General features: G+C 34.2%; 1 protein-coding gene across 1 annotated transcript; it reads left to right on the top strand.

Annotated features, from left to right (window-relative positions):
• Positions 1-14,375: 14,375 nt before the first annotated feature.
• LOC115970131 (acetylornithine deacetylase) lies at positions 14,376-21,884 on the top strand. Its single transcript, XM_031089801.1, has 8 exons — positions 14,376-14,785; positions 15,502-15,746; positions 15,870-15,978; positions 17,713-17,851; positions 17,934-17,991; positions 18,088-18,105; positions 18,300-18,365; positions 21,536-21,884. Exons 1-8 carry the CDS (start codon positions 14,450-14,452, stop codon positions 21,684-21,686), a joined length of 1,122 nt encoding a protein of 373 aa, XP_030945661.1. The 5' UTR covers positions 14,376-14,449; the 3' UTR covers positions 21,687-21,884.
• Positions 21,885-22,732: the final 848 nt, after the last annotated feature.

Below are 22,732 nucleotides of genomic sequence, written 5' to 3'. Positions count from 1 at the left end.
GTGGACCCCCCCAAAAAACATCCTTACCTTGACAGTTGACACAGAGAGCCAGCTAAGAGAGCACGTATTTCATGATTTCAATTTTCTTGGCAGTGTAGTACTGTTTCTGTTTGGTCCCCCCAACTCTCTCTCTCTTGATAAAGATGCTTAGATATATATGTAATAACCATGAATTCAGTGTCCACTGTTCATTTATAGCCCCGCCCTCTTTGTAGTTTGTACAGTGGGTGTGTGTTTTTGCAAGAAATGGTTCTTTGCAGTTTAGGAACCTTGAAGGAAACCGACACTAAACCTTTCTTTTGATACATATTATAGATTAAAATTATTTAATTATTCATCTTATTTTTGTTATTATTCATAAGTTTTATTATATTTTTAATATTATTCCTATTGTACTATTTTAATTATTTTTTATTTTTATTTACAATATTTTTAATAATAAACTTTTAATTTTAACAAAATAAATAATATCCAAACAGACCTTAAATTTTTTTTTATAAGTTCTATCATTGTTTGGGTTGTGTGGTACCTGTTAACAACATAATTACTGGCATTTTTTCAGCTTTTTGAACAACTTTTGACAGCTTTTAATAATTTTTTTTATTTTTCTTATTAAGTTTTTTGACAATTTTTTTTTTTAAATGAGACAAAAAAAAAAAAAAGAAAAAAAAAAAGAAAAAGAAAAGAAAGGTTAACCAGCACCGCACGGTTAACATTTCCCTCGTTTTACCTGAAAGGCTGTGTATCGACCAAGATTCGGACAGTTAAAAAGCTTGACAGAAAAGAAAGACGTGGGGGGAGGTTTGTTAAAAGCGATTCGTGTGGGAAGTGGGTTTGAGGTTTAGTCGTGGTCAGTGCATGGGCTCGGATTCCCAATCACCAATCCATAATCATTGCCTCTCTCTTATCCTAATCTGCATGGAAACCTGCCCTTTTTTTTTTTTTTTCTTTTTTCTTTTTTTCTTCTAAACAATTGACTGTTACCAACAGTGACAATTCTTCTCAAAACACTGCATACACATGTGTATGACTTTGCTCCTTTTTTTTTTCTTTTTTTGAATAAAAGTAGAAAACTCCATCTGCATTTCATTAATTTTTCCAAAAAAAAAAAAAAAAACTGGTTTTATACATGGAAAAAGAATTTGCTCCAAACTAAGTTGCAACAATTCTTATAAAAATGCACACATGTCAATATCTTAAATAGACACTTGTTCATACTTATATTTAAATGAAAATTTTCTTGTTAAGATTGAATTTTTCGCCAAATGGCCACTTAACATGTGTGCATTTTGTAGGAATTGCTGCAACTTAATTTGCAGCAATTCTTCACTCTTATACATGGGTGTGGTTAACATTAAGGATTAATTTTAGAAAAAAATTTATAAATATTTGAAAAAACTGTCAAAAAATTAGTCACTTTTTCATTTTTTTATAATTTTTTTTTTAAATAATTTATTAATATATGCCTAAGTATATACGTTAGTAAAACCCTTTATACATGTATGTTTTAAACTAGGTGAGGATGATTGTATGCAAATTGCAATTGCACGGTCAAAATTATCTGAATAGTATATTTGCAGGTTAGGGAAATTATTGATTACAGTACATGTTTTCAAAAACGTGGAATTCATGGAGAACTACACTATTCTTTCATGTAATTCAATCATTAATTTTAATAGTTTATAAGTCATCTACAAGAATTACTCTGTTTATTTTTTTTCCCCCTCTTAGGCCACATGTCTCACTTTTATTAGACAACCCACGTCATGCCTAACCCATGTCATATCGATAAAATCTAACAAAAATATAAATACTAGACTCTGGATCGAACCATACTAAAGCCCGAGGAAAGCCCAAAAAGCTTAAAACCCTTAAAAGCTGCACAAACTAGGCTTTTCCCCCCAATAATCCCCAAGTTTCACATTGGGTAAGCCCAAAACATATTTCTTTATATAGAATGGACTCAAACCCCCCAATTCCTCTTCATAATAAAAAATGGGTTCATAAGCCCAAATCTAATTACTCCATGGAATGGGTTCGCCGGCCTAAAACTTACTACTTCATAGATATATAATTGGATTTCTTATTTTTCATTTATATTAGATTTATCGTATTTTGTATTGAATTAACTTACTTGGTAAAAAAAAAAAAAAAGCTTAAATGAGACATTTGGTGCAAATTTAGACTTTTTTTTTTTGAGAAATAATTACAACATGCTGCTAACCATGCAGCTCGAACCCTTTCCCTCTAGATCCCCAAGTACTTTGTACATGGGGAGGTGCAAATTTAGACTTGAATTGAAATCTAACTTGAAATCTAATTGAATATATATATATATATATATATATACCATAGATTTTCAAAAGATCTAACGATTGAAAAATACTATTTTCCATATCGTCAATTAATATTTATTGCTTTCTACTTTAGTTTTTTATTTTCTCTCTGCTATTACTATGTCTTATGCCACACATGCTACCCCTTTCACTCTCCTCTTACTCTTTACTGGCAAAATTTGCCAAATAGAAAAATTTTGGGAGAATAGCACCCAAAAGAAGGTATTTAATTATGTAACACATTTTTGAAACTAGTGTTTGTCAAACTTAAGTTTCAAGCAGCACGCCAAACAGTGGAGCCCATATTGCTTGAAACTCTAGTTTGTCAAGCCTGAGTTCTCCAAAAATGTGCCACATAACTAAATAACTTTGTCTAAGTGCTTTTTTTTTCCCTTAAAATTGTACTATTTGGCAAATTTGGCCCTCTTCTCCCATCTTTCTCCATTTATCTGGCTAAGTTCTTTCCCAGCCGCTGAGCAAATCATAAGAGCACTGCAAAACCAATAAAAAATGTCACCACATTAAATGACAAACAACCAAGCTAAATCTCAAAATTCCAAAAATACTGGCCAACATGTGGTAATTTCTAAAATATGTTGCTAAAGTAATATTTAGTGTGAACATGGGAGTGGGAGTGTTTCTAATGAAACAGAGAGAACGTGAGTTCACTATTTAGTCTCTTTGCCATTCATTTTTCAACAAATCCAGTTTCAATATATTTCATTCCAATTTATTCGATCCCCAATAGCAAAGAAAAAACACTCTCGTACACATAATAGAAACATTAAAACCCAGTACTATACTAGTTCCCACAATACAAACCCACACTTTTCAATGAAGAAATAATCAACCTCCAACTGCAGTGGTTCGATGATTTGATCTACGGCTGGGAAAGAACTTAGGCAGAGAAGTGGAGAAAGATGGGAGAAGAGTAAGAGGAGAGAGAAAGGGGTAGCAGGTATGGCATAGGACATATTCATAGCAGAGTTAAAGGATGGTGGGGACATGAATTTTGAGTTTCTATTACTATACAGTTTATAGGGCAAATTGAAGTAATTAATACTTAAGAAACCAAATTGAATTTGCGTAATAGTTAGAGAACCAAATTAAAAAATTGACTTAATCCAAATATTAAAATTCTAAAAATATATTTCCTGTCGTGTTTGGACTTGAACAAATTCTTTTATAGTTTTTCAACTTTCAATTCATTCCACAATAAACTGTTACAAATTTACAAGTATTACATGCATTTTTAATTTAAGGTTAAGTTTTTAAAGCCTTAAAAACCATTCAATTACAAAAAAAAAAAAAAAAGTAGTTAGTAGTGGAGCATCTCCACAGGGTAGGCATCTCTAAATTTTTGGAGAAAAAAGCCCTATTCTCACGCCCAAAATGAAAGTCCATACAGCTTGGCATCTCCATTTTTTTTTTTATAGATTTGCTACAGTAGCTTCCAGGCCTGGAGAGTCACTGTAAAGCAATCACGTAACTTTTGGCAAAGATTATTTCTCATTAAACTAATACCGGATGAATTAAAAAAATATTTTTTTTTCTCTTTCCTCCCTTTCCTTTTCTTCCTCACTCTCTTTCTCTCTTCTTTATCTCAACGGCTAAACAAAACGCAGAATACAATCCAAACATGAAAAAATTTTTCTTCATAAAACCAAATGAAATCAAAAAAAAGAAAAAGAAAGAAAAGAAAAAGAAGAGAGAGACCTATTTCATGAGCCAAAATAATAATTCAATCTCATAAATTCAACCGATTAAAAATTTTTAATTTTCACTCCCCATAATCACATCGGTAACACAGAACTATTTCTTGATCTTTTCTCTCACATCTCTAAACTCAGTCTCAATCAAAATACAAACTCAAATAAATTTTAAAACTAATCAAATTAGAACAAAAAAAAAAAAAAACAAAGCTGACTCATCTGAGCCTCGGTGGGGAGGAGGATATGCGGTGGTGGGAGAAGGACAAGCGGACGATCTTCATGTGTGAGAGAGAGCTCCAGCCGAAGTGCTGCTAGAGAAGAAAAGAAAAAAAGAAAAGTGCTCCTAGTGTTCCAACCGAAGTGCTGCTAGAGAAGAAAAGTGCTCCAGCCGCTGCTAGAGAAGAAAAGAAAAGGAAAAAAAAAAAGGTGCTCCAGAGAAAGTGCTAGAGAAGAATAGAGATAAGGGAAAGGTGTGGAGGAGAAAAAAAGAGGAAAAAAGAAAAGAAAAGAAACGTGTGGAGGAAAAAAAGAGATAAAAGGAAAAATAAAAAATCCTAATTGAAAAATACTACCATAATATTTTTACAATATTTTCTCAATAAATTTTAAGTAACAGATTTTTATTAGTTAATATTGGCGAGTAAAAAAATAATTTCAGTGGTGGGTTCAAATTAGAACTAGTAATAACTTTTCACATAAATTTTGTTGTGAAAGTATTACGTAAAATGTTATGAATATAGCAATTCTTATTGAAAAATATAGTTGTTAAAAAAAGAATAAATGATGATTAAAAAAAGAATAAACAATAAATGATGAAATAATATTTAAATGAGATAAAGAATGGGATAGAGAGTCTGTTGGAAAGTGTATTTGAAAAAGTGGGTAGCTAAAAGTTAAATGTCACTGTTCATTCTCCAAACAGGTAAAAATTAGGCAAAAATTTAAAGAGACTGCTGGAGATGTCCTTACAAGTTACAACCATTATGATATAGGCAAAGCCAAAAGGTTGGTGAGAGAAAGAGTGGGAAGGGTTTGGGAGATAAAGTTTTCCTCCAAGTTGAGTTGGAGGATCTCATCCATTCCTCCAACCTGTTACATGGTGATTAAGATGACCATCCATATATATATATATATATATATATATATATATTTTGAGAATCAGATGACCATCCATATAATTAGTCATAATTCATTAAGTCATATGACTAATAAGTTGATCATGTGATTAAAGATATTTGTAAATGATTAAATGCTCACTATTGAGTACTTGTCACTAACTATAACTATAATTATGGAGGAAAAATTTGTCCAAAAAATAATTAAGAACTCTTATTTCTCTCATGCTTGTGTATTATTTGTCCTAATTAGCAGCCCACCCGTTATCTTGCTAGCATTTTTTTTTAGAGATAGTTTTAATTTATGATTTTGTTCCTAATAATTGTTTTTTTACTATCAAACCAAAACATCATTTGGTTTTCTAGTTAATCTAAATGAAATCCCCTTCCCTCCTATATCTAAACATCCAAGTTTAATTGGGTTTTTGGTTAGACTAAATTTACTTTTAAAATTTAAATAATGGTAGAGTCTATTTCTACTTTTTAAATTATTGAAAAGAAAATTAATTAACATATATCATTACTGAGCAAGAAATAAAAAATTAAATAAATAATTACTTTTTAAAGTGTATTTGTATAGGTGTAAAATCAATAAAATGCTAATGTCCGCCCTCCCCCCCACCCCCCCACTTCTTCCCCTGTCAAAATTTATATTCACTAAACTATATGTTCATGTTTGATGTTTCTTTTCCAAAAATTAAAGTTTTTTTTTTTTTTTCAAATTTCAAATTTTTGGTAAATACATTTCGTTTTAGATACTCTCCTCTCCTCTCTCCTTTCTCCTCAGATCTCATCACGCTCTTTCTCCATGTTCTTCTCATCTTTGTGGGTTGCTAGATTCTATGGGTCACTTGTCTCCATGGTTGTGGTGCGGTTTTTGCTGTGGTTGGGTTTTGTTGGTTTTTGGTTGGGTTGAATCAATGGTTGTGATGTGGCTGGTGGTAGTGTGGTTGTGGTATGGTTGATGGTTGTGGAAGTGGTGGTGTGGCTATGGTATGGTTGGTGGCTTGCTATAAGATGGATATTTGGCTGTGGGTATGGCAATTTGTGGGTGTTATGTGGATGTGGGTTTGGATGTTTAGTCATTGCTATGGGTGTTCAGTGGTTGTGGGTGTCTTTGGTTTTTGTGCTTCTTTTTAATGGGTAGAAATTATTTATATTATTTTAATGGGTTGTTTATTAAAAGAGGAGATGGGATGTAGGGTAAATTGCAAAATGATTTGTTAAAGTAGCTTTTTGGGAGCTAAATTGACTTTTTTTTTCCCCTTAGCATCCTGAATGCTAATGCTTTATGGTTTTTTTTTTTTAAAAATTATTTATTTAAAATTTTAATCTCAAAGATGTTATTGCTACTCATCCATGGTGGATGGGGTTCACCCCAAGGGGCACTACAACAAAATGTAATTTTGGTAATGAAAATTTTCATCAACATATGTCCTCATTTTGTTACCTATAACATTTGATAACAAAACTACTTTTGTCACATATACCCCATCGGCAAAAGGTTCGATTATTATTATTATTTTTTTTTTAATTTTGGCAACAAAACCATTTCGTCGTCTAATATTTTACTCACTAAATGCAATATTCAGCAACAAAATAGTTTCTTCGTCAAATTTATTTTATTTTTTATTTAATCATATTTGGCAACAAAGTATTTTGTCACCAAAACCAATTTTTTTATTTAGTTTTTTAATTTTGCCATATTAGGCGATGAATAATTTTGTCATCTAAACCATTTTTTTTTTCCATTTAAATTTTACCATATTAGGCAATGAAACATTTCATCATCAATTCTTTTTATTCCATCCTATTTGAACCATTAGTGACGAAAAAATTCGTCGCCAAATATCTATTATTCATTGTCTAATTTTCTATTTTCATTTATTTCTTTTAATATTAACCTGTAATTACATTATTAGAACCTCACATATGAACAACACATTTATAAGCAAATCATCCATACAATCCAAAAGTAAATAAAACAAGTATTAGATTCAATCCATCCATACAAATTGTTTGCAACACAATTCTAACACAAGATGTCTTATAACAATACAAAAACATTAATGTAATATAAATAAGGCCAAAAGAAGATGTCTTTAAATGTCATTAAGTAGTGCCAAAAGAAAATGCCCAAAAGCCACCAATAAAATATCTGCACAAATATTAAAAAAAAAAAAAAAACTACATTAAAATCATGAAGTAAAAACATTAACTATGTTAAAAGAAATATTTCTAACAATGCATTAAAACTAGTCACACCATTGAATTAAAGTCACAACTCCTAAACAATAAGTTGTAGAAAGCAACTTTCTCAACAAAAAAAAGAAGTTGTAGAAAACAAAAATATATTTTCAAGTGTAATTTAATACAAATATTTTCTAACAATGCATTAACTATGTTATAAGAAACATTTCTAATAGTACATTAAAAGTAATCACACCATGTAATGCACAATTGCTAAAATAAAATGCTAACAAATAAGTTTTTTAGCTCGAAGACAAGCTACCCTAATTGTTAAGAGCATCATCATAACCCTGCTCCTCAAAAAGTGTAAGATATTATTGTTCACCTCGTCTTGTTTTGTTTTTACCTCCTTGAGCTCAGCTATCTAACTCTCTAGATGTTGGATATATTGGATTGAGGAACTAAATGAGGTGGTGGTCCAAAGAGATGAGGAAGGTCTAATGCCAAGTCCCTTTACAATGCTAGATTTCTCCTAAAAAACTATGTTAGATATCTCCTCTTGGGTCAAGGGAATTGCATTAGGATCTTGATGATGCTCCTCTTGTACTTTCAAAATAGTTTCCTATCATTTCAAAGAAAAGAAACAAACTATCAAAATAGTAATACATATGTTATGTGAAGTATAATATCAAAAGTAAAGATATAGTAGAGTTGTCATTAAGTGAAGTATTCTATGTAATTACTAGCCGTACTAGTTACTGTGTCTATAGGTTGCAAATCCACATTAGAAGAAATTTGGGCAGGAGGATCTGCTTCAGGATGTGCCCTGATGGTGTTTTCTAATATTGGACCTCTAGGGTAGATGTCTCACGTCTTGAACGTGTAAGTCTTCCTAGTGCCATATGTAACAAACAAACATATACATAGGTAAAAAAGTCATTACAAATAATGAAAAAAACAAAGTCATTATCTAATTAATCGTTCTAATAATAATAATAATAATTTCTAGTATAACAAACACTAAATGAAATATACAGTAACTTATGGATTAACGAATTAGATGAATCATCATCATTGTCATTGTCACCAATAGGTGGTAAATATTCATCATCATCTACCACAACACTAGTTCTATTTCTTTTCCCATTTGCACAATTGGGCTGAGCAGAGTTTTAGAGAAGTTGAAAAATGCTTCAACCCCAAAGCATTTATTCTCTCTTGGTTATGCTTCATTCTAACCAATCTTGCCATCTCATAATTTGGTATATTATAAGTGTCTTTGGACTTTTTGGTCATTTTTTAGAACTATATATTGACATGAGAGATAAAATACAAAATATATATTCATTACAAGTTCTTTCCAAATATAAAACATAATACAATTGTTACTAACTCTATGTGGGGGGCCTTTTTTGTGTATGGTGTGTTAGGCTGGACTGCCTCCTACAGTGATGGGCCCGAATATTTCTGAGTAAGGGAGTTGGGGCCGGTCCAATTGTAACTCAACTTAGGCCGGTTTGTGCACAAACTTATGCCTTGTCTGCCAGGAGTAAACTTACGGCAAGTAGAACTGTTGTAGACGAGTTACGGCAGGCAGATATAATAATAATAACCAAAACAGAGTATTCTGACTATTTAAATAAATGGCTATGTAATCCCTACTAATAAAGCATGATTACAGTCATGATGATGTCAATCACAGAGAGAATAAAGAAAATAATACGAACTAATCAAATGGACATAAATTAAGTTTTAAGTCTAGTCTACCGAAACAAAGCCAAAGAGAGGAGAACACCTCTTCTCAATGCAAATAATCCCCCAGGAAAAGGATTCTGCCGTGGGGATTAATGGCTTTGAGGGAGTCGGACCTGAATGGTTATTGCCCAAAAAAGGAATCCGTGTTTACGTTTTGGAAGAGAGCAAGATTTGAAGGGGGAGAGAGGGAAACCGATCTACCGGTGTATGCCCACTGTATTACCTCTCATTCTTCCATAATTTTCTCTCTTTTCTTCTTTGTTTTCTTTCTTATATTTTTTTCTCTTCTTTTTACTTTGTTTTTCTTTCTATTCCACAAAATGCTCTGTTTTTCGATCCCTTTTTCAGGACACGGCAAGGGCCCTTTTATAATGCCTGCCGTGACCAATGTTTTACCGTTTTGCCCCTTAACCGCCTTTGTCTGGTCTGGGCGTACTTGCCAACCACCAGGTCTGTGTGACATTCACCCTTGCCAGACAGAGGCAGGTTTGTTTCGTTCCTCTGTATACCGTCACTCTTCTTCCTGCCACAGTATAAATGCTTTCTCTCTCTACTCTCAAGGCATGCACCCAACGGTTCCCCTTCAAACTTGCCTCTTTTGGGTGGTCTATCATCCCAGCAGGACGTACCTCCCAAAAGGGTTTGGGCAGGAGCCGCAAAATAGATCTTTTCCCCTCTCCCCACCATCAAACCATACCCCCTTTACCTCTTACCTCTGGCCCATGACCCCACCACGTCCTATATTGGCTGGGTACAGGCTGGTAGTGTCTGGGCCTTGCGCATGCTTTTCTTTCAGATATGTCCAAGAGTCTGTCTACTGCTCATGCGTCTGCGTGATCTGGAGACTCTCCGTCTGTGTTTCCTGACCCTTCATGTGGGCTTTTCTTTGGTTTCCCGCTCTATTCAGGTGGCTGGGCTTTGTATGATAATGGGCCTTGCATTTCTTTGGCCCACTCTTGATTTTCTTTATTGCCTGCAACGTTGAACTGTTATTCCTGCCATAATAACTTAATCCTGCTGGACCTCTTTTTGGGCCAACCGTTTATCCCTTTTCTCAGTGGCCTGTCATGAGCATTGTTTTTGCTTTTACTCATGGGCTCCTATGTCCCTTTGGGCTTTTCTTTGGGCATCCACGGCCCGATTGCTTTCTTTGGGCTTCCTCGGCCCGTTTGCTAATTCCACACTCCCATGGGCTTTTTACTAACTTCATTGGGCTTCCCTGGCCCAATAACCTTATTCTTATCTTTGGGGTTCATGGGCCTGCCATAAACCCCTTACTCTCTTAGTTTACATTGCCTTGGACCTACGGTGACCCTTTCTCACTTTTCTCCCTCATACACTGCCCATGGGATGCTATTTCTTTCTTTCTTGACTTCTTTGAGCCCGCTTGCCTCTTCAAGACCCATTTATTTATTTGTTGAGCCTGTGATCCATTATTTCTGCCGCTTGGGCCTAATGGGTTTTTGCTATCTATTTTGTCAATTCTTTGTTGCCCTCATTATTAGGCTTTCTTTCTGTCTACCTGGGCTTCCACAAATGGCCCTCAACACTCTATATATCATAATCCACATCAATATTCATATCAAGATTAAGACAAGTACATTACTTTAATACAATTGTTATTAATTCTACATAAAATCCACATTAACATCCATATCAAAATCAATACAAGTACATTACTTTAATAAAATTGTTAATAACTCTACATATTATAACCCACATCCATATCCATATCAAGAACAAGACAACTGTAAAACTTTATAACAATTGTTACTAACTCTATATATTATAATCCACATCAATATCTATATCAAGATCTTGACAAGTATAAAACTTAAAGAAATTGTTACTAACTCTACATATCAATATTCATATCAAGATCAAGATCGGGCTTGGCACTCCAAACTTGTGGACAAACAAATAACAGTCATCATGGCTCTCTACTTAGAAATGAAAAATTCTATAATCACAACTAATTTCACATCTATTTTCGCAACTATCCTATGTGGTTGACTACAAGTGATAAAAAAAAAATGGTAGATTCATGTGAAAGTAGTAGATAACTCATCACAGTTTGCCACATAAGATAGTTATGAAAATGAGTGTGAAATTGGTTGTGGTCCTAGAATAACTTAGGAATTCCCCACAAATTCAACAACTTTAATGCTCCACTTGTTTACAAGCATATGTTACTATGCTTGACACATAGGATATTTTTTAGATGACACTATAAAACTAAAGAGGTTTGACTATTGTTGACCTCATAATATTGTGCTACATAATATTTGGAACCCTTATAATTTTACTCATTACTATTCTAATATGTATTTTAATTAAAATAATTCCTTCAATTTTATTTTATTTTAATTAAAAAAACTTTTTTACTTTCATTCGTTTTTTTTTTTCCAAATTTTTTTATCTGAAACAAACACAAAATTAAACATGAAAAAATCCAAAAAATCAAACCCCACACAACACCAAAACGTCACGACTGAGTTAAGATTTCACTTTCAAACCACACGTCCACCCATTTTGCGGCCTGACCCAAAACCAGTGAAGTCAAAATGCGGCGTCTGGGTTCAAGGGGGAGTATGGGTTCAAGATCTAGGGTGTGATTTAAGAACTCTGGTGGTCAGGTTCTAGGTTTCAAAGTGGGTTTGGTTTGAAGGTTGTTGTATGTGAGTTTTGTTGTATTGGGAGTGGTGGTTTTTGTTCTGCTGGTGTTGTTGTTGTGGCCCATGTTTTGTGTTAATTTTCTAGATTTTTGTTAATTATGTTCATTCTTGGTTTGCATTCTTGGGGTTTTGAAAATTTTGGGTGCTTAGAGTTTAGCTAGAGAGATGGAGAGTGGGAAGAACATTATGGTTTCGGTAGCAAAGTTTGTTGTTCAAGATGAGTTTGTTCAAAATGTTGATTTTCTTGAGTTTGAGATTGCAAGTTGTGTGTGTGTATGTGTTTGAATTTGTGTGTTTTTTAGAGTTTAGGTACAATGCTTTTTTTTTTTACCTTTCTTTTCTTACTTGTGTGTTTTTCAATCAGATTAAGAAATAATTGATTAGGATCAAACAATTCAAAAGTCCACACAAATGTGAATTTTTTGGGTTCGTGTTCTTGTGTGTTCATGTTCAACATAAACCTAGATCTCTATTCATGTGATTTTTGGCTTTTATTTTTTTTTTTTAATTTAGTTAAAATTGAAATTTTAACATTTTAAATTTAAAAACTGATGTGAATCTAACATGGCTTTTTTTAACTTTCAAATAATTTTTTAATATTATTTTAATAGTCACGACATTTAGTGTGTTAGCAATGCACTCCGTCCGCCACGTATGGTGTTAAGGTTAGTGAGATGACGATGAAGGACTAAATTGAAAACAATTTTTGATTTTTAAGAACCAAAATAGGAGGTCCAAAAAAGTAGGGATTGGTCCAAACTGTAGAGACCAAAAAGTTATTTTGGCCTTCCATATCCTTATACAAACAAAAACATACTAAATGTGTAATACTAGAATATTATAATTCCATATAAAAACACAATTATAGTAAACTAACTTCATTGAAATTTCATTCTCAAAAAAAAAAAAAAAAAAAAAAAAACCTTCATTGAAATTTTGAACTTTAAAATAAAAAGTGGTAATTCAAGGGAGAAGATAAAAGAAAAAACCTAAAACCTAGGAACTTTTAAAAAAATAGTAAATTACTCTATTAACTTGTAATGACTCAATTTGTAACGACCCAAAATGATACTGGGTTCGTACGTAAAAAAAGGCCCAAACAATATCATTTGTAGAGCGTGGGTTTGAAAGGCTAGGCCTTAGTCACCGAATGGTGGTTTTTCGTGGTATTCATATAGAATTAAATCGTGTTTGCTCGAGGAGTCTTTTTCCTGGAGGCGGACTGGGAAGCTCTGGTTTTTGGCCATTTTTCCTAACCACCCTTTAGGCACATCAACCTTCACATTATATAGCTCTTCTTGGTTGATCTTAGCCCTCCACTTGTTGATCAGGCAGGTGCCTACTTCAGTACCCGTCCCATCAGCTGTCCCCCCTTACTTTTTGTTAGTTGCGACGATCGAAGTCACCCTGTCCAGGTGTCTTTTCTCATTAATATGGTCAGGACTTTGGCGGGTGCATTTAATGCGGAGGGGACGTATTTGCCTTGAACCAGTTTTGCACCGTACCCCCACGTGAGTCCTATTCTACTCGCCTCTTCTTAAGGGGGCTTTTTGGGGGCAGCCTTTAACGAGATGTTGCTCTTCTCTTTGAAGTCTTGGAGTGCCGAGGACAGGGTCATCCTCGGCTGTTCCCCCCGACACTTCGGCCTTTCCCTATTCGTCCTCGGCAAATACCCTCCTCGGCACGGGCCTCGGGCCCTAGTAGAGCGTGGGTCGAATCATAAGTTCCCTGGCCCCACATAACCTATTTGTGTTTTTAAATTTAAAATTATTTAACTAAAGGATAGGTATATATTTTTTAGAGTTTAAGAATTTATGTAAGGATATTTTAGTATGCAAAATAATGAAACCTAAACCGAAAATCCTGTAATTAATAGTATAGATAGATAAGTATTAAGTGTGCGTTTGGCTAATGCATTTACAGGCTGCGTTTTATCACCTGAGTCCCACGGCACTGTTCACGAATCCCACAAACTTGTGAAAAACGCAAATTATTCTTGCTATACAGTGCGTTTTGCAGCAAGTGAGATACGCCAACGAATCTATTTTTATATTTCTTGCTACGGTGCGTTTTGAGCAACCCGATCTTCGCTGGCATCGACTGGGAGCTCTGAGCTGTGGATTTCTCTTCTGGGCATGGGCTTGCCTTTATTCTGGAAGACAGGCGTTAGGGTGGGAGATGAGTGAAATGCTAATGGAGAGTGTGGGAGAAATCACGCAGGTATCAACCATAGTAGGGGAAAAAAAAAGTTACAGTACTTTTAGCTGAAGCTACAGTAGTTTCAGTCAAAAAAATTAGCTAGCTTACAAATTATTTTGCTATAGTATTTTCAGTAATAAATTTTCAATTTTCAGCAAAATAAACAGTATCCAAACAGACCTTAAATATAGATTCCTTTTAATAATTTCCATAATCCACAATTACCAAACTTCATATTTAAACAAAATAAATAAATAAATAAATAAAAGAGGGCAAACTAGGAGAAATTTTTTTTTTTAAAAAAAAATGCTGATTACACAATGCTAAATTTCTTAATTCGTATAGTAAAACATAATTTTCATATTCATATGTATAAAATTTTGGTTTGAGAAGATATATAGGCAGAACCAGCTGGGCTCCTCGGCATTCACAATTCAACCCAAAAAGAAAGAAAGAAAGAAATAAAAATGGCATCTTCTTCTGCGCACGTAAAAGAAACGCTAGGTGAGCTGAACAAGGAGTCCTTTGTGAGCCTCCTCTCGAAGCTGATTGGGGAAGCCAAGTACGTCCAGAACAATCCCCCGGACCTGATTCCAGAGGAAGACAGAGTGGCGAAACACGTGTTGGACTCTCTTCTTCCTTACAGCACAACCACAGGTGGAGGACCTTTGATCGTCAACCATGTCACCTATCATCAAGGCAGAGGCAATATCATTGTGGAGTATCCTGGGACTGTCCCTGGCAATGTCTTGTCCTTCGTTGGTTGTCACATGGATGTGGTTACTGCTAATCCTAATGATTGGGTCTGCTTCTTTCTCTCTCTCTCTCTCTTTTTTCTGTGTTTTCTTTTCTGGGTTTTTGTCCATTTGGCTATGCAACCCTTTAGTGATCATAATTTTCAATCTGCTATGGTATGGTTAGTATTGGTTTTTATCAAGGAGTTGCATGTTATAAGTTATTTGGGTCTGCTTCTTTCTCTTTTTGTGCGTTATCTTTTCTGGGTTTCTATCCATTTGGCTATTCAATCCTTTAATAATCATAATTTCAATCCGGTATGGTCTGGTTAGAACTGGTTCTATCAAGTTATTGGATTTTTTTGGCATAGTTTGTCTGGGGTTTATGAGATGTAATTATGTTCTCAATTTCAGCATTTGGGCTTTTATTTTTATTTTATAATCTGGGTTTGTCCTGAATTGGATTTAGTGCTTGTCTTGGGGCTGTAATCTCAGGTTCTTAGTTCTTTCAACAGTACCTTTTTCAAAAATTGTTCTTGACAATGTATGGCATGGCATATTAAATCTAGGTTATCTCTCTCTTCTATTTATAAAAAAGAACGGTTCCCCTATTTTAAGATTGGCATTAAGATTTTGTGAGCATATTTAATTCTCAGTTCTGAGATGATAATTAAAATTTCAGTATAGAAACTGTGATTTTGAATTTTGAAGTCTGTGTGTAAATGAAGGATTGCTGATCTTTGAGCATCTTTTTTATTTTATTTTATTTAATTCTCATTTTACAGGAATTTGATCCTTTCTCATTGAGCATTGATGGTGATAAACTTCGCGGCCGTGGAACTACTGATTGTTTGGGGCATGTTGCGCTTGTAACTGAACTCATGAAGAGGCTAGGGGAGACAAAACCAAAATTGAAGTCCACTGTTGTTGCTGTCTTTATAGCCAATGAAGAGAATTCTGCCATTTCGGGAGTTGGTGTGGATGCACTCGTGAAAGATGGACTACTTAATAAGCTGAAGGATGGTCCACTGTTAGTAAATGGCATTTCTTGTGAATGAAAAGAAATATATAAAGCATCTCTTGAAACTATCTTTATGCTAAAGCTTAATAAAGTTTTAGTTTAATTTTTGTGATTTTTGGCATTTCCACTCAGGTTTTGGATTGACACAGCAGATAAACAACCTTGTGTTGGTACTGGTGGTATGATTCCTTGGAAACTTAAAGTGACTGGGAAGCTTTTTCACAGTGGTTTAGCCCATAAGGTACACACACCATTACAATTATGTCTGATACTTTTTGTGTGATTTTTCTGTGCACATGATTACCCTAGAGGGAACATTGACTAGATTACAATTAAAAAATACCAAATTTATTGGAATGATTTACTTTATATATATATATATATTGGACTGGTTTGTGCTTTTCTAAGATTCTGAAGAGTGAGTGAAAAGCAAAAGAGAATTAAGACAAAGGAACGTGCTATATTATATTGTGCAGATGAAAATGAAATCAAGTAGTTGGATTTGAAAATGTTCTCTTTCTTTTATATGAAATTTTCCACTCAAGGACAGAGCAATGGTCACTGGCAATTAAGCCTATGATCAGTTCCAGTTTGGATTGTAATGATTTAAGTTAGAGGATCAAATATAAGCAGAATGCCAAAAAGATTTTCAGTTGTGGTAGTTAGAGAATGCTTGACTGGTTTAGTCTAAGATAATGTATAGTCCTTGACAGAATGCAATATTGAGCTGACATGAGTTGGGTACCTGGCCTTTAAATATAATTTTTTTTAGAAGCTAATCAATAAATTATATTACATAGAAGGAAAAACTTAAGTATACAATATGTATACAAAAGGTTCACCTAAAGAACACACCAATCTATGAAATTAAAGTATGGAAGGTACGGACGAAACCAAGGATTTTTCTTTGGAAAATTTTTTACGCTTTTTAAAAACATAAAATATTTCCACCATTCTGCTGTAATTGTCTGTTGATCATTAAAAATGTTTTTCAAAAACATTTTACGTCAAAACAAGTAGGGCTTAGGAGAGAAGAAAACTAGATGCAGCCAAAAGTAAGCATCACTTAAGTAAATTTATCAAAAATAAAGACTTAAGCTGCACCATGGAAAGTTTAGCATCATTAAATGTCTTATTGTTGTCCTTCAAATAGTCCACATGATGGAAAATTATTAGGTACTCCCGGAGTATTATAAATGCGTAGTCCCCCCTCTCACATGAATGGTGGGTCCCACTATGAATTTAATTAGTGGGACCCACTATTCATGTGAGAGGAGGGAGTACGCATTTATAATACTCTGGGAGTACACAATAATTTCCCCCACATGATACATAGAGGAGTAGCCATTCCAAAACTAACCCATTACCATGCCTTCCACAAATCCCTTCCAATAGAAACATACATCGCTAACCTTCAAAGGGAAAGTAAAAGACCACAACTCCCTAATGATAGTGCAATGTAGTAAGAAATTTTGAACTAATTGACCATTAGGCTTACACATTCAGCATCAATTCAGAGGAATCTATACACTTCCCCAACTGCAATATTCAAAAATCAAACTTATATATACAAAACTTTGGGAATTGTTTATACCAATTATATAACAATCTCCATTATGACTTTCTGAAAGTTTTCCTTTAAACAAGGTAGAAAGTTGGTAGAGCTGAATGTGAACTTGCTCAAAAGAATTTTTCTACAATCTCTATTTGACTAGCTGCATCCTATTGTCAGTACATATTGTGATTCTTTTTTGTAATTCATAACTCTTGAATTTTCAATTGTGATTTGCTGAAAGGATGACTTGCAATCAACCAATGCATTGATTCTTCTATTTACAATAGAATTGTATTATTTTTCAAAAAGAAGAAGAAGAAGAAGAAGAAGAAGAAAGGAGTTGATTGCCAAAAATGAACATATAATAACGTCTTCAGATTTTACTTGTCTATTCAATCAGAATCTTGTTGAATATTGCAGGCTATAAATCCTTTGGAGCTAGCAATGGAAGCATTAAAAGAGATCCAATCAAGGTTTTACAGAGACTTTCCTCCCCATCCTAAGGAACAGGTCTATGGGTTTGCAACACCTTCAACCATGAAACCAACTCAATGGAGTTGTAAGTTTCTTTGCCTATACTGACAATGTTGGGGGAAAAGAAAATCACTTTCATTTTATTATGTTCAGCTTCTTTATTGCAGATCCAGGAGGTGGAATCAATCAGATTCCAGCTGAGTGTACAATTTCAGGAGATGTCAGGTTTATCATCTTGTCAAACCCTTTTGAATACAGGCCTTTGACAGAAAAGATGTCTTATTAAGGGTTTTTTCTTCCTTCTTCTCTTTTGTTTTGCAGGTTGACTCCCTTCTACAAGTAAGCAATCTGCTTCTGCATTATTGCAAAAATTTGTTACTCAGAAGCTGATTTCTATGTTCTGCAAATTTCAAGCATTCTTCTTATAAGTTTGTTTGTCTTATTTATTTATTTTTATTTTTCACTTATCAAAAATTTATTTATTATTTCTTTAAGCTAGCTTCTTATTTTTAAATTCCAATACTTTGTTCCAGTGTAAAGGATGTTGCAGTTTTATTCTATGAAGTTATTGTAGAAGCTCTTATAAGCTTTGACATAAAGTAACCCTTATAATCTAATTTGGAAAATGTCTTACCAGATGAAAACTTAAGGGGAAGGTCTCTCTCTCTCTCTCTCTCAGCCCTTTTCTTACTTGATTTTAGACATAATTTGGATGAACCCTTGAAAACAGTGTTGTACTGGAAATATAATCACTTTTTCCTCTGTAGTGTATTATGTCCATCTCAAAGAAATTTCTTTTAGTCATATAAATATTTTCTCTTCTATACTTTCTGCTTTCCTTTTAGTGAGATGCCCCCCTCTCTCACCAAAGGGGTAAGCAAGTAGTAATTAGTTGTTGAAAAGGTTAGAAGGCAAAGTGGTGTTCAACCATGCTAGGAGATCTGGACATCACTTATTACCACAAACAAAAAAAACTGGAGCAAACTTGCTGACATCTTTATTGTAAATGTTTTTGACTCAACTATAACTTGAAGCATTCTCTTTATGTAGGGATAAGCTACTTAAATTTCAGAGGTGAGCATCAGCATTGGCTGTGCTAAAATAGCATTTTGGGTGTTTTAGCACACCAAAATGCTATTTTAGCACCCAAAGAGCAAAAAAAACCCTCCATCCTGTGTGGCATTTGAGCACTAATTTGCAATTTTTTTTAGCATTGCTACAATGATCTGCTACTATAACTTGAAGCATTCTGTTTATGTAGGGATAAACAGTGCGCTACTTAAAATTCAGAGGTTAAGCATTAGCATTGGGTGTGCTGAAACACCCAAAATGCCATTTTAGCACACCAAAGATATATATAAAATAAAATAAAAAAATCCCTCCATCTGGTGTGCTACTTGAGCAAAAATTTGTGAACCTTTTTAGCATTGCTACTTATTTTATTTAATCATTTTTTCTATCTCCTCTCAGACCTCTCTCCATCTTTCTCTCTTAAGTGATGGCATTGTGGGTCATGGGTTGGCACTGTGTTCAACCATGCTAGGAGATCTGGACATCACTTATTACCACAAACAAAAAAAACCAGCAAACTTGCTGACATCTTTATTGTAAATGTTTTTGACTCAACTATAACTTGAAGCATTCTCTTTATGTAGGGATAAGCTACTTAAATTTCAGAGGTGAGCATCAGCATTGGCTGTGCTAAAATAGCATTTTGGGTGTTTTAGCACACCAAAATGCTATTTTAGCACCCAAAGAGCAAAAAAAACCCTCCATCCTGTGTGGCATTTGAGCACTAATTTGCAATTTTTTTTAGCATTGCTACAATGATCTGCTACTATAACTTGAAGCATTCTGTTTATGTAGGGATAAACAGTGCGCTACTTAAAATTCAGAGGTTAAGCATTAGCATTGGGTGTGCTGAAACACCCAAAATGCCATTTTAGCACACCAAAGATATATATAAAATAAAATAAAAAAATCCCTCCATCTGGTGTGCTACTTGAGCAAAAATTTGTGAACCTTTTTAGCATTGCTACTTATTTTATTTAATCATTTTTTCTATCTCCTCTCAGACCTCTCTCCATCTTTCTCTCTTAAGTGATGGCATTGTGGGTCATGGGTTGGCACTGCAATTTCCAGGTGGTGCTGGCATTGCGATGTGAGGGTTGTGGGGGTAATGCTGACAATGTGTTGTATGGGGTTACAGGATTTGACAATCTGGCCACAGGTTGTGGGGGTGGCGGTGGTGGTTTGTGGGTTGTGGGCTGTGGCCTATGGGGTGGTGCTGGTTTTATTTATTTATTTATTCAATGTGTTGTATGCTACAATAGAATATGGGATGTAACGTGTATTGTAAAATGGTGAGTTAAAATAGCAAAAATAGGTTTTTGGTGTGCTAAAATAGCTAAAATAACATTTTTTTTAGCACGCTGAAAAAGATTTAGGTCCCGTTTGGATGGAGTGGGATAGAGTGAAGTTAGCTGAAAATAGGCTAAATTTGGGCTAAATCTACTCTACTTCCCCTCCCTCTCTCTCAATCCAAACAGACTATTAAAATTCAATGCTTTCTACTAGTTAACTTGAAGAATTCATCGAACTGCATGAAATGGGATACTGGATTAATAGTTTCCAGACCCAGGAAAGTGATGTGTGCATGGAAACACTGCCATTCTTGTATTAATCAGTAATCTCTAAATCCATTGACATAGTTGATTTTATCATGATGATACTGAAATTAGATGATACCCAGCAAAAATTAGAACTATATTGGTAGTTGTGAGATCTTAGGTGGGCGCACTAGGTGATGGAGATGATAGATACTTTACTGAGATGATCTAGTCATGCATGCCAAAGACAGCTGAATGCTTTATTATGTAGTACTGTCGTTATGGTTGAAGGAGGTGCAAGGACACGACAATGAAAGAAGGCAATGAATTGTAGAGAAGATCTGGCGGGCTAGAAATTGCATGACAAGGGGGAATACCAAAAAGATTTATGTTTCTGGCCTTTTAAATTTAGAAGACTTGGCAGAGTGTGGTCCCTGAAATATAAGATGGCATGGATCATCGATGTCTTAAAGAAATGGTCAAAACATTTACATAGATGGTGACCTCTCATGATTTAACATCTGGATCTTAGGGATTTATAACCTCCCTAAAATTTACAGTTCATTGGATGGTTAGCCTGTTCCTTCTGTTTGTAAGAAGGTGACCTGTAGATCTCAGCAGTTTAAGGATTGCTAATTTTTCGTTAAAATGGATAGCTTGTCCATAGTTTGATGAAATGGTGCTGTGCTACTGGTGTATTGGCAGGTTGTAGTTTTGACTGTCAATTGAAGATTCACTTTTTAAATCATGAGCATAAGATAACTTTCTTAATTCTTATTTCTTTTTCTTGAGTGTCCTTAGTTTACTCCCTGTGTACCTCAGCCACTTGTTCTTCTTTTATCTTTAATAAAGATCTTTACTTGCTGATTAAAATATATATATATATATTAATGAAAAAGAAAACTTTCATAATACCATTAGTTATCTTGTTAATTTTGTCTGTCTTTTTAAGATTCCTTTTCTGGCAGATGTGCACTCCAAGCATATGAGGAAAGATAACTTTCATAACACCATTAGTTATCTTGTTAATTTGTCTTCTCTTTTTTAGATTGCTTTTCTTGCAGATGTGCACTCCTAGCTTATAAGGAAAGAAGTTGCTCGATATTTTGTGCATTATGAGTTTTTCTTTTTGTCTTTTTTCTTTTGACGAAACTTATTAGGGTTGATTACAAAGAACTGATTCATTTCATTATGCATCATATTTCAGGTTTAATGGCCACATACCATGCCAAGAATGAGTATTGTCTTCTTTCTGACATGTGCCAAGGCTACCAGGTCTTTGTCAGCATCATCTCTCAGTTAGAAGATTGACGATACAAGGATATGCTAAAAGTAAAACCCAATAATGGCCCTTAACTGTGTTTTCAACATCCAGCTCATTACGGTTGGATAAACTTTATTGATGTGATTGGCGTAATATTTCAGAATGCACAATAAGCCTGTTTTTCTGATCTGGATTTTATTCATTTAGATTTGCTTATCCTTATAGTTTCATGTGAGATTTAGTATTGGGACAGTCCATGGATGGCGAACATGAGGTGAATGGTGACAAAAGGAATTTACATATTCCTCCTATTTCTTCAGCTACACCATTCTTTGATTGGAGTTTGACTGAGCTAGCCGGTATGATCAGTTCAGTCGAGGCCATCCTTTCTACCTGTGGCAGACTCTTTTTACATGTCTACAAAGCTAACATAGTAGGTTAGGTCATACATTAATCTCTTAAGTTAGAACATACTCCCAAGACAGATATTAGAGACCACATGTAAAGGTAAGACAAAGTACTTGAACTAGATGATTAAATTGACACAAGTGATTGGTTAAGGACAAATTGAAATCTCACACATGATTAAGGAATTAAAAACCATACATAAACCCTTTTCCTTTTAAATCTTTCGCAATCTAAATACCGCCTAGGTGGTCATAGGCTTATTGGGTTGCCAGAGACTCAAGCCTAACCGGAACTAGAATAAGCCCACGATATGTCCAAGAATAGAATCCAAAATCACAAATGCATTGGATTGCATCAAACTCCTCCTTCATTTTGAGAAAAAATAAATCCAGTGAAACAAAATTTTCACAACTGTGATTTTGATTTGGTGCATAGAGTAAATAATACACCCACGTGAAAGTGATATTGTTCATTTGATAGCTTGTCACCTTAACAAGAAAAAATTATAGAGCCACATTAAAAAATAAAAAATAAAAACCACAATTTTTACCACAACTCTTCACGCAGTAGGCTGTGAGTAGTTGAAAAAAAAAAGGAGAATCTATGTGAAAGTGGCAGGCAGTCAATCACAATATGCCATGTAAGATAGTTATGACAAAAGTTCTGAACAAATTTGTGTCTATTG

Source organism: Quercus lobata, chromosome 12 (assembly GCF_001633185.2).
Source record: "Quercus lobata isolate SW786 chromosome 12, ValleyOak3.0 Primary Assembly, whole genome shotgun sequence".
NCBI lineage: Eukaryota > Viridiplantae > Streptophyta > Magnoliopsida > Fagales > Fagaceae > Quercus > Quercus lobata.
The sequence above is the reverse complement of the archived record's forward strand: the minus strand, read 5'-3'. Positions and strand labels throughout refer to the sequence as shown.